Source organism: Petromyzon marinus, chromosome 61 (genome assembly GCF_048934315.1).
Source record: "Petromyzon marinus isolate PM22_M1 ecotype Great Lakes invasive population chromosome 61, UKy_Petmar_22M1.pri1.0, whole genome shotgun sequence".
Lineage (NCBI taxonomy): Eukaryota > Metazoa > Chordata > Hyperoartia > Petromyzontiformes > Petromyzontidae > Petromyzon > Petromyzon marinus.
The window spans coordinates 7,203,811-7,216,279 of record NC_133727.1 but is presented as its reverse complement, the minus strand read 5'-3'; the positions used below and the strand labels follow the sequence as shown (position 1 = coordinate 7,216,279).

Genomic DNA, 12,469 nt, shown 5'->3' with positions numbered 1-12,469 from the left:
TTTGGCCAATTGCTTAAATGGTTGTTTGGCTTGTGTTGGAGAAAAACTAGAGGATCCGGAGAACACCAACGCCTACAAGGAGGGTGACAGTGTTCCACGTGCAGAATCAAGAATCCATTGCCGTGTTGCAGCGGCGGCCAAAAGTGAATTGCAGTTCTGCCATGGATCACTAACGATTTTGTCGTGGATCTTAAATAAGAACACAGATTTGAGCAGGCAGCAATTTGCGTTACATCTGATGACAAATAAAAAATCCTCAACAAAGAATTAAATTCATACATTAATAAAGATAATTTCCACAAGCAGATGGTGCTAGAACGTGGTATGTCCAGAGTACAGTATTCTATCACAGCGTTAAATCCATCTGAGTCATTGTTTGCGTCGCTTTCTGGTGGATCGTGAAACCCGCTGAGATCCACCAGAATGAATCGCGGTGCTTGGTGGATTAATACCGCTGCTCCGTTGGCATCTCGTGGCCATACCGCAGCCTGTATCTACTGTAAATTTAATCTTCATATTAAATAGAGGCTACAACAAATGTGAATATTGTTGTTGTCTCCCTGTACTGTTACAGATACTCGGATGTGATTGTGCACCGGCTGCTGGCCGTGTGCGTGGGCGCCGACCCCACGTACCCGGCGCTCACCGACAAGCAGAAGCAGCAGCAGCTCTGCAACAACCTCAACTACCGCCACAAGATGGCGCAGTACGCCCAACGCTCGTCTGTAGCTTTCCACACGCAGGTGGGAGGCGGAAGTGTGGGCCACGTGGAGCTTGCACGGCGTGTGCTTAGGCACCTGATAATGCGTCCATTCGTCTCTTGAAAACCATTTTTAAGGTCACGAAAGCAGCCATCGTATTGTGCGTGTAGTAAGAATCAATTGTTTTCTATTCGCACGCTTACGTGTGGTGGTGCCGTGGCTGTACTGGTTGGCTACACTTGACATTGCTTTTCAGCATTCTTCTGTGTTTGCTGAAAAACCTAGTCACTTGGCACATTTGCCCATGATGTGACAACTTTATTTGATTGGCTCTGTCAGGTGATGGAGGATTATAGTCAATAGAATTGGCATTGTACCTTCACGATTGAACTCAAAATAATCCCCATGACATGATGCCAATAGCACAACTGGAATAAATTAGCGGGGGGATGCGGAAAAATACCTTAAATATTGTTAAATCATTATGGGCTTGGTAAGTGATGCGCGTGTGTCTGCTCTTGGCCACGTAGCGGTGATTAACGGCTGTTGTTGTTGTGGTCTCAGTTGTTCTTCAAGAGCAAGGGAGTGGTGAGCGAAGAGGGCTTCGTGCTGTTTGTGCGCAAGAACGCCGTGGTGGTGCTCATTCCCAAGTACGGCTTGGAGGGGACGGTTTTCTTTGACTCCAAAGATCTCAAGCTCAAAGTTACCTTCGACGAGGAGGAAGGGCATGTGTTCACTTAACCGGGAGGCATTGGCATTTCCCGAACGGCTGAATTCTGCATTTAAACCCAGGACTGGCTTAATGCACTGGGACCCAAGCCCCCTGACCATCTCTCTACGATTAGGTTTCTATCAGACACACAGACACTTGGTTTAAGGTGGAAGAACGTAGTGAGATACGAAGCTCCGTTTTTTTTGCCATTTGGCAGTGTGGACTATTACAGAGGAAGTTACACCGGTGGATACATTAGAGCCGGATGGCTCACAGGGCTATACCAAAATAAACTGAAACTGAATTAAATTATGTAAATGCGTTTCAAATATAAAACGGTCACAATTAAATATGCTTTGGAAATAACTGCCATGACTGAGCCCGTATTGTCACGGAGAGGACATCACATTAAAAATACAGTAAAATCCCTCAGGTCCGGAAGAATTAGAGAGAAAATCTAATGCTTTCTGTAAACAATAAGAAGCTCGAAGGGCAGAAAAGTACTTGTAGAATAAAAACAAATGAGGGAAATAGTAGTTGATGCAAAAAGTGATCTCTAGATGGCAAAAAGCACATTTGTGACCATTGGATCCAGTCCTTTCCAGCATGCCTTGCATGCCCCATTACATTGTCACTCTGCGTGGATAAGTGGATAATGCACACAGCCTAATTTGGACCAGAAGCTTAAAAGGGTCAACATTTGCAGCCATATTTTAGGTATGTTCTTAACTGCAATTGTACACTCCATATAACCTAAGGGGGTTGCATCTACTCCTTAATGATGGCCAAATAATGCTTTAAAATTCCTTGGCTGGCCCGAACATCACGATCCCTCGGTTGGTTTGGTCATTGCAGCCATCGGCTTCTCATGCCTGGTTTTCAGCTCGCGGTGAGGTGGCCCAAGCGGTATTGCATTCGCTGTGTGTTGTGGAGGTTTGCATTTCAAACTCGGTGGCCTCTCCGGTTAATACTGTGGTGTGTATTAAGCGTTAAATATTTATAGGCTATCCGCTTTAACAGTGGACGTTAAAAGATCCTGTAACATTATTCGTGTGCCAGCATCATGGTCCAAGGTTGGCAAATTACATACAAATTACTTATTTGGGGAGCACATATCAATCGTTCGCCTCCTTTTACAAAGACGTAGCAGTGACCTTGAATGCAAACGTTTTGAGAATCAGTGAGGCTTTTCTGAGTGACCCAGTAATAGTTGGAATAATAACGTTGGGTTTACGTCAATCCGTGCTTGTGTGCAGGGCACTTGGTAGAGAGCAGTCAGCGGTAGTGTAGCGGTTAGCGCTCTGCTCTACGATCCCGGCGACTTGGGTTCGATTCCTTCGCACGGTCAACACCAGTGATGATTATCTGAACCGGTCCTGGGCCTCCCCTAGGTTGACTCGGAACTCAATTGAATGCCTGGTGCGGTGTGTAAACATCGCCACTGGGGAGACAAAGGCGGCCGGGCATGGCGCCGGCGACCCACCCCCTTGTGTGCCGTGCCGGCCTTCATCTGTGCTCCTCGCCAACAGCACTTGCCCCAACAGTCTGTTAAGACGACATTGGAGATATGTCTTTGTGTTTTGTGTAGGGCCCCACGCTGTGCGTGGAGGGCATCGCGCTGAACATGTTCGACCGCGTGTGCGTGCGCGTGTCGCTGGATTCGTCCAACCTGCAGCACCAGCGGATCCGCATGCACCTCGTCCGCCCGGAGGTACTCACCGTGCGGCGCAACGCGCAACCTCGGAATACCACCGATTTGTATTGTGACCATGCTGCTGTTGCTGCTTGCTGCACCAGCAGTAGTGCACAAAAAACAAACGCTCGCCACATCGGAACGTCAGGGGGCCGAAAATTAATGACACAAGCCACAGCATAGCGCTTGTTGCCATGCAACCCAAACTGTGGGACCGTATCGTAAACCCATAGAGACACAGAGATACATAGGAGATACAGAGAGACCCATTATGATTCCTAGAGATTCATAGAGACTCATACAGATACATAGCAGTGCATTAAAAACAAGCTACTGTACGATTGTGGCCATGCAACCCAAACTATGGACCACATTTTACACCACTGTAGTCTGCACTCCTTCAATGGAGGGGGTGGCAAGATGACACAAACTCTCTCCTGAGGCTCTCCCGTGGCTATCAGACCCATCCATTGGCATTTAGCCCCTGAACGTAATACCCTTATAACACAGGAATAAAATATAAACTCCGGTCTTGGATGGAAAAAATATATGTATAGCTAGCATTTTGAGCTGCAGTCTGTTGTCCTATACCTCCTGTAACTCTCAAATTGGATATAACGCGATGATGAATGTATGAAGGAACGCATTTTTTGTATAACGCGGATCCGAACTGGATATAACTCGGTTGAATGAATGGAATTACGTCGCGCGAGTAGGAATAAGCGGTTGTAACGGCTGCCTCGGCGTAGCATCACACAAGGCGGGATGCTGCTGGATGCTTCTAGATGCTACCCACGTTCCTTAGTCTTTGTTCAGCCTGTGTTACGCATCTCACGCGTTATTGCGGACTGCGCTTTACCCCATATAATATATATTATTTATTATAACACGATTTTTCCAAAACGCGGTGTTCTTGAGGTACGCAACTACCGTATTATAGAACAGACTGTATATCCAACGACTATGGGACACTATCCCTACCTATATCAGTTGTGACTGTCCGTGTGTTTAAATCCAGCTTGAAAACGTCGTTATTAATTGGCTTTTCCTGGATTCTGATTGGTTATTACTGTGAGGGGAATCATTATGATTAGCTTTGATTGCATTTTGCATGCTGTGTAAAGTGTCAGTATCACTGTCATTATTGTTATTATCGGCTTTTACTTTATTTCTATTGGCTTGTATCTATACTTGAGTAGTTTTTTAATGTCCAGTGCTTTTTTGAGATATTTCGATATGCAAGGTGCTATATAAAATAGATTTTTATTATGGCCCTAGTTCATTGCACAAGAAGGGCCATTATCTGAAACGTGACCTATTTAAATGATCGTTAGGGGCAGTTGTTGATGAATGCGAGTTCTCAAGATACCAAGCTAAGTCAGGGTGTGGGAGCCTTGGTAGATATCAGATTTCTTAACAAAACTCCATGAGTCTGTTCTGCATGGGTTTCCTCCGGGTTCTCTGGTTTCCTCCCATATCTGAAAATAAGCATGCGTTGAAACTGGTATTAAGGTAGTTTACGTATCGCCATGGGCGGCAGGGTGGCACATTGGTAAACCCTTGCATCTTGCAGCAAGAAAACTGGGTTTGATTCCCAACTAGAGTGCGTTACTGCGTGGAGTTGTCATCTTCTCTCCCCCTGTTCCTCAAAAGTCTTCAGACTTGGCGAAGTTTTTCAGTGTTATTAAGTGTAATGATAACGTATCACTTGTGTTGGAAATGCTCACATGTGTGTGTGTGAGAGCATTAGTGTAGTGGTTAGCACGCTGCGCTATGAACCCGGCAACCCAATTCCCACTCACCGCCAACACCAATGAGGATTATCTGAACTGTTGTTTTGCCTACCCAAGGTCAACTCTTTCTTAAATGAGTACCTGGTGCAGTGTGTAAATATCAGCACTGGGGAGAGGTGTTGGCCACTTACCCCCTCGTGGGCCATGCCGCCTAACAGCAGCACAGTCTGTTAAAGGCTTATTTGGGTGACTATCTTTCGTTGTACGTTTGTGCCATTTGTGTGTCCGCTGTCACAGATTCCAGGCTACAACCCTGCGGAGTCCACCCCATGGGGCTCGCCTTCTCCCCGGCCTAAGAAACCCAGACAGCACTAGTGTATCGTGGATGCGGTGTCAACAAGATGTCGGAGGAGGTGCATGAGTGGGCACACACTCTGGGTTTTACATCTGCAGAGTTAATTAAGTGTACATTGTGCTCGCAAGCAGAGGTGAACAATTGAAAAAAAAGCAGTGGCGGTTATGAGAAATGCTACCCTGAAGTAACAGACGGTTTGCACTCTGAACTTGCAATCCAGAGTTCACCGGTTCTTCGTTCTCCTGTCGCAGCGGTTCAAATGGTAGCGCAATTTTTTTTTAATTTAGAATTTTACCTTGCCAACCAGTACAATCAGCCAATTAAGGTGTATACGCGTCAAGATGTATGAAAGGTTTAGGATATCTTATGCCCCACTTCTTTGCCAGCCAAGACACTGACCCCCTTGTGATGAAGGTGATTTCACAAAAATGTTGGTTCATAATAAAGGTTTTTGGGTTAGATCGCGTTTATTTATAAATGTGTCGTAACCCTCCACCACCCGACACGGCCAATCAGCAAAAAAAGTGTCACGTTGACAAAGACAAATAATTCACTACTTCAGCCCACCGGTGTGTTGAAGAGTTAATCCACATTTACAGTTTGAGTACGACGTTTCGCTGGTAAATACTTCCAGCATCATCGGGCAATTCGCCAGCATCATCGGGCGAATTGCCCGATGATGCTGGAAGTATTTACCAGCGAAACGTCGTACTCAAACTGTAAATGTGGATTAACTCTTCAACACACCGGTGGGCTGAAGTAGTGAATTATTTGTCTTTGTCAACGTGACACTTTTTTTGCTGATTGGCCGTGTCGGGTGGTGGAGGGTTACGACACATTTATAAATAAACGCGATCTAACCCAAAAACCTTTATTATGAATAATATTGGTCGCGAAAGCCTACGTGTTAAAAATGTTGGTTACTGAATCGGTGGTGTTTATTGACTAACGCAGCAGTGTCCAACCCACAAAGCACTGTGATCCATTCTGGTATATCTCAACATGTTCTGTGATCTACCAGCAATATATGACCAACAGTTACCCGGATGGATTTAACTGACTAATAGAACACTGTAGACATGCCAAGTGCTAGTGCGATCTATTGGTTTAAAATATATTATTAATCCATTAACTCTTAGTCGGGGATTTTGTTTTGCCATCTGCTATAACAAGAATTGCTTTATATTAGAGGTGTTTATTCCTATTTGTCCCGAGATCCACACAATCAAAATCTTTTGCGATCATCCACCCATGGATCGCGATTCACATATTGGCTACCACTGATCTAACAGTTGAAAACCAGTTTAACACGTAGGCTTTCGCGACCAATATCCATAACACAGGTTTTTTGGGTTAGATCGCGTAATAAATATTTAAATGTGTCGGTAAACCCGCCTCCACCCGACACAGCCAATTCGAAAGGTTTGTCACATTAACAGAACGTGCCAATTTGTTACTAGTAACATCACACCGGTGTCTTGGAGAGCAAAGCCACAACATTTACAATCTGAGTACAATGTTTCACCAGTAATTACAACCAGCTTCATCAGGCGACAGCCAGATTCGTGGAGAATCCTCGTTCCTTAATGCGCATGCATAATGTGTGTTGATTAACATATAAATAACCCAATCGGAAATGGATACCCATAGTCATATGCATTCATTGATTCCCCTCCCAATTCGCGAAAGAAGTGCTCACAAGTGATGGCTGTCGCCTGATGAAGCTAGTTAGTGTTGGCGAAATGTTGTACTTAGATTGTAAATGGTGTGGCTTTGCTCTCCAACACACTGGTGGACTGTACTAGTAACGAATTGACATGTTCTGTTTACGTAACAAACTTTACTAATTGGCTGTCGGATGGTGGTGGGTTTAACAACACATTTATATATTTAAACGATCTAACCCATAAAACGTGTATTATAGTTGAAAACCTACAATTATGCCAGGTTTGGCCTGTCGGAGTGGGCCATTAGGGTGGCCACTCGGAGGGCAAAGCTCTGGGGAATCCGAGCAAGAGCTTCGAAGTATGATTGTGCACGGTGATACCCGCAGGAGTCTTGTGATGGATGGCAAATGGAAGATTTTTTTTTATCGCGAGAGGATTCCCTGCAAGGGATGTTAGGTTACTTATTCTTGTGAGGATGCCATTTACTGTATGAAGGGGCAGCGGTCAGCTGCATAGAACAGAGTATAAAATTCCCCGAGCTGTTGCTGTTTAAATCGTCGGTTTAACGGAGAATTTCACCTCAGATTTTTTTACACAGCTGCCCCACCCCTCATCGGACTCTGTGCAATCACACAAGGAATGTTTTTGGAAAAAATGTCGGTGTCAGAAAATGTTAAGGTTTAATCGTTTACAAATGCGCATTTCGTTACAGCTTCTCTTGTCCTTTAGACGTGCAAAGATAATTTCTGACAAAATATTGACACGTTTTCAAATTTTTTTGTAAATGGTCGTAACTTTTCTCACGTATATACAGTACTTGGGCAATAATTCTGAGCTCCTGGAGTAATGGTAAGGATTTAAGCGAGTTTATGTCTTTGCGACTTTGTGTAAATGTGTTTAACATTTTTTAGCTTAATTGTATATTTACAAGCATGTACACATGAGTTATACACGTTTATATACAAAATTAAACCGATTTATTTTTCATGCATCTTCTGTTATTTTGGTTACTTTAAGTTACGTTTTCCACTGCTGGATGAACATTTCGCCACGTGATGTTAGATGTCAGGTTTAGTTTGACCATACTTGACCATGCTGGTCACTGTTGGATGATAATAATGTCCACTTGCAATGCACCACCGCGAAGTATTCACTCGCCTTCGAATCGAGTCCTGCACCGCCGTTTCACATGCAAATTTGATTCTCAATCCCTGGGCCAACTTGCTCCTGATTAGCATGCGATTTGCCACATTTCGGAGATGATTAAATGCGCCGGCTTCCAGGCTTGTTGAGCCGCTCGGAGCCCAATTAACGAAAATTGTTGCCAAAGCAAAAGCGTGAGCTCGAATGTTTGTCCGTGTTCTTTTCAAACCACCAGTCGAACGCCGGCCTCTGCCCACTCCGACCGTGCGGAGGCCCTGGCCGTCGGGGAGGCCCTCATGGTGCCTCACGGCAAACGTGGGGCCCGGGTGGGCGCGTCGACGGTTGATCGCGTACAGGCGGTGCAACTCCCACAAATGAAACATCACACCTTGCTGATCTCGTGTCCAGGAGCATAAACGATCATCACGCAAACTCCGGTCATCCTCGCAGCAGCAGCTCTTGGCCATCGAACAAAGACGATCACCGCTTCCTTCCGATATTAGAAGCCACGAGCTATGAACGACTCGGAGGTTCGAGCAACCACAGCCGAGTGGGAAGGCAGCAGCAGCCCAGGCAGTGAGCCAGCTCCAAAATCCCCCAAGCACTGAAGTTCTCGATTTAGTACATTGAAAAACACGACGGTAAGTGAAACAACGTAAATCGAAACCAATTTTGCCATTCACTTGAGGGGCCGTCCATAAATGACGTCACGCAATTTTTGACCTCTCGTCACAAAAAGTCAGACCCCCCCCCCTCAAATATGACGTCACAAAGCTCTGCCCCCCCCCCCCCCCCCAAAACCATATTTCCATTTTGAAAATAAAACATGCTTCAACTATTGTCATTGTAGTGCGTGGCGCTGCACTGATGTTGTAGGAGTGTTATAACAATTAGTGTTATAACAATTCTATACTTAAAGTTGCGCATTTTGATGTGACGTCACATTTCTCAACCCCCCCCCCTCCCCCTCGTCACACATCGTCACAAATGTCTGACCCCCCCCCCCCCCCGAGGTGCATGACCGCATTACCGTGTTCATTCTGTGGTGAAGGGATGAGGAAAAGGAAGAGGGAAAAGCATCAAGTGTCGCCGCACGCAGGCAACGTGTTTATCACACAGTGGTCAAAATATAAAAATACATATATATGTAGTGGGTTCCACGGAGACTGGAGACGTCTTTAGAGGCAACACGGTTTATTTGTAACTATGAACAGAACTCCCCTTAACTCCCACTATCTAGGGAGGTACAGCCTCCGGGCTAGCGTGCCCTCGCACTGATCAAACCTGGCTCTCCGCCCTCTGGCTATCTGTGCCCTAGGGGAGGCTAACTGACCCGACCCAGCCAAGGTACGGGTCCTGACCACTGGTCCGAGCTCGGCCCGGCCCTTACAAGGACGTCGGGCTCGAGGTCCCAGGGTCCTAACTAGGGAGGCTACTCTGACCCGACCCAGCCAAGGTGCGGGTCCTGACCACTGGTCCGCGCTCGGCCCCGATCCTTATAAGGATGTCGCGTCCCAGGGTCCTAGCTAGGCTGGTCTTCTGTTCTTCGCCTTCGGAGCACTGCCCTGAGCTGTCCCAGAGGTGCCCCTTTAATACACCTCTCGGGGGCTCTCCGCCCCCGGTACCGCCCCCTCTCTAGAACCTTCCAGGGGGCTCTGGAAGAACCCCCCAACCCCTCACCTGGGGCCTGGCTCTCTCTGTCCTTCCCCAGCTCAGGGTGGCACCCCCTATGGGCTTGTGCCCACAACTGCAGGTAAGTATACCGACGGTATAGGATGTGCATTTATTACGCTACATCTATGCGAGAGAGGTTGTCGACAGGAGTCTGCTCTGCAGGAAGCAAGCATTGCCATACGAATGAGATGAGCTCGCGTTCGATGCGGGCAGTCTTGAGGACGACCGTCGACAGGCACGCGTGGAGGCACGCCGTGGTCACAGCGCAGCGCCGACTCGTGTAGGTGGTGATGGCCCAGTTGTAGAGAGGAATGCCGGAGCTTGGAGCAGATGTAGCCGAATGTAGGATAGAGCATCTTGAGCGTTGCCCTCGACCCCCTCCGGGAGGCCGTATGGTTTACTTGGCACTCCCGTCCCTTAGAGTCCAGTCTGATGTAAGCCTCCTCAGGTTCCAGCAGCCTGGCTTCGTAGGTCTTCATTGCACCGCTCTGCTCGTCTAGCATAGTCTGAAGGGTCATATGTGGCTGCCTCCTGAATCTCCACCCTCCTGCAAACCTTACTCGACATCTCGTTGAGGACCCCAAGAAGGTCAGTATTCTCTTTGTTTTTTTTTTTTTACAAAAGGGCTTGTAAGAGCTCTCGTTCCTCCCACCGGGATCTCTGGTGTCAACTTGAATGGGGGGGGGGGGGGAGACAAAGCTATGGCTTTTTTTCCCAGGGGATCTGTCTTCCATGGAGCACAAAGATACAGGAGGAAGGTCCCCTTGGCCTAGCCATGAGGTTAGGATCGAGTTGCTTACTGAGGACCCTACACCTAAGGAGGCTGTGGATCGCCCTAGGAAGCTCCAAAGTAGAAAACCAGCTTTCCAAGGCCCCCTATAAAGTGCCTGAGGCCAGGTAGAAAAATAAGAAAACTATCAAACAGGAAAGCGAGTGGTTATGTTGGGTCGAAAAAGGTAATGTTCTAATGTAGGGGTTGGAGCGGTCATTGCTGCTTACTCGGCCATGACGTCACTGCAACTCGTTTGATTAACACTTTTAAAATACAAAAATCACGACGCGTACTGAACATATTATTCCGAATCGGTTTTCCCACCACTACCACCATGACACAGTGGCAAGGCTGGCACATCGCAGTGCAGCTGCTACGCTGAATCATATGAATAAATATAATCAATTCTAGAAATATCCTTTATGTACCCAGGAGAGCCACATTGAGTCTCGAGACTCATTATTATCTCCGTGCTGCATTAAGATGTTTGGACAATTTCAAGCATCAGGGTTCGGCACGTAGGAGGAAACCGGAGAAACGCGCAGATGTTGTGAAGCTGGCTTGGTGGTAGAAGTCAGTCCAGAACATTTGGCCCCACACCTATCACTGTAACGAATCAGTGTTCTACGGGGGCATTCTAAGCGAGGACTGATTGTATTAAAATCTACTTTGATCTACGAATCGTAATGTATCAATAATGTTAACGTGTAACATGCCCCACGGTTTTTCTTAATCTGGAAGGAGGGAACAATGGATGATCTGTGTGCTGATGATGTTGGCGATGATCTCGTAATGGCTGTTCACTTCGAGGAGTGGGAGAGTCTGATGGTGAACCTGGATCATGCCAATAAGAGGTAGGACCTTACCATTCGCCCTACCAAATAAATCAAAGCAGTACCTGCCTTGATATTTTGTATGTCTTCAAGGACTCCACCCCCTCAACTCCGCATGATAGGTAGTTGTGGAAAGAGTGGAGGTATTCCCATATCTGGGCAGTTGTTTATTACCAGCTCCGATTTCAGAGCGGAGGTCTTACTCTGAATTAGTTCAGTGGCATATCCTTTTTTCAGCTGCATAGCGCTGTATAAAAGTTACATGGCCTATCGCTTCATACAAAGCTCTGGTTCTTTTCTGCCAAACTTGTCCTCTCCGTCCCAGCTATAACCTCCCGAAAGCAACATGTGACCTTTGTTTTGGCGTGACAAACACCATTGAAAGCAAAACACCGAAAGTGTAATGACTACACGTAATGCAAGAATCTCAGTTGTATTTCTCAACGGGAATTGAATATGAAGTCCCAGGAGTGGTGAAGGTGCATCAGCCTGCAGACCCACAGGTGGCAGCAGTGGATTGGCCTGCAGACGTTGGGCTGGTGGTGGATTGGCCTGCAGACGTTGGGGTGGTGGTTGATTGGCCTGCAGACGCTGGGGTGGTGGTGGATTGGCCTGCAGACGCAGGGGTGTCGGTGGTGGATCGGCCTGCAGATGTAGGGGTAGCGGCGGTGGATCTTCCAGCAGTAGCTGACCAGTGAAGTTCTCGAATAAATTTACGCAATTTGCCGAACCTGGTGGCTTTGGCACAGGCGGTGGTGGTGGATCTCCCAGCAAAAGCTGGGGAGGCAGTGGTGCATCTGCCAGCATGAGCTGGGTTGGGATGACAGCGTTGGATCTCCCGGCAGCAGCCGGGGTGGTGGTGGCGGTGTTGGAGATGCCAGCAGCAGCCGGGGTGGCAGTGCTGAATTTGCCAACATCAAGCGCCATGGCGGTGGGGGTGAATAATATGCCAGAAGTAGTCGGGGTGGGGGTGTCGATGCATCTCCCAACAGCATCCCTGGTGGTGGCGGCGGAACTGCATGTGGCTGCCAGGATGGCGTTGGAGGCAGTGGTGGTGTTGGTGGAGACCGTGGCCGTGGCTTTCTCCAGCTCCTTGAGCTATCGACGCATCATTTCCAACTGCAGATGGCACTCCACATTCTCCCGTTTGTATACTTGAGTGCAGGGAAATCATCGACAGTTTGGT

At 47.3% G+C, this 12,469-nt stretch overlaps 1 protein-coding gene across 1 annotated transcript; it reads left to right on the top strand.

Moving 5' to 3' along the window:
* The first annotated feature begins 306 nt into the window (after positions 1 to 306).
* On the top strand, positions 307 to 1,748 carry LOC142906017 (exosome complex exonuclease RRP44-like). The gene is made up of 3 exons (XM_076053391.1): positions 307 to 311; positions 575 to 743; positions 1,266 to 1,748. The coding sequence occupies exons 1-3, from the start codon at positions 307 to 309 to the stop codon at positions 1,440 to 1,442; spliced, it is 351 nt and encodes a 116-aa protein (XP_075909506.1). The 3' UTR covers positions 1,443 to 1,748.
* The last annotated feature ends 10,721 nt before the right edge of the window (positions 1,749 to 12,469 follow it).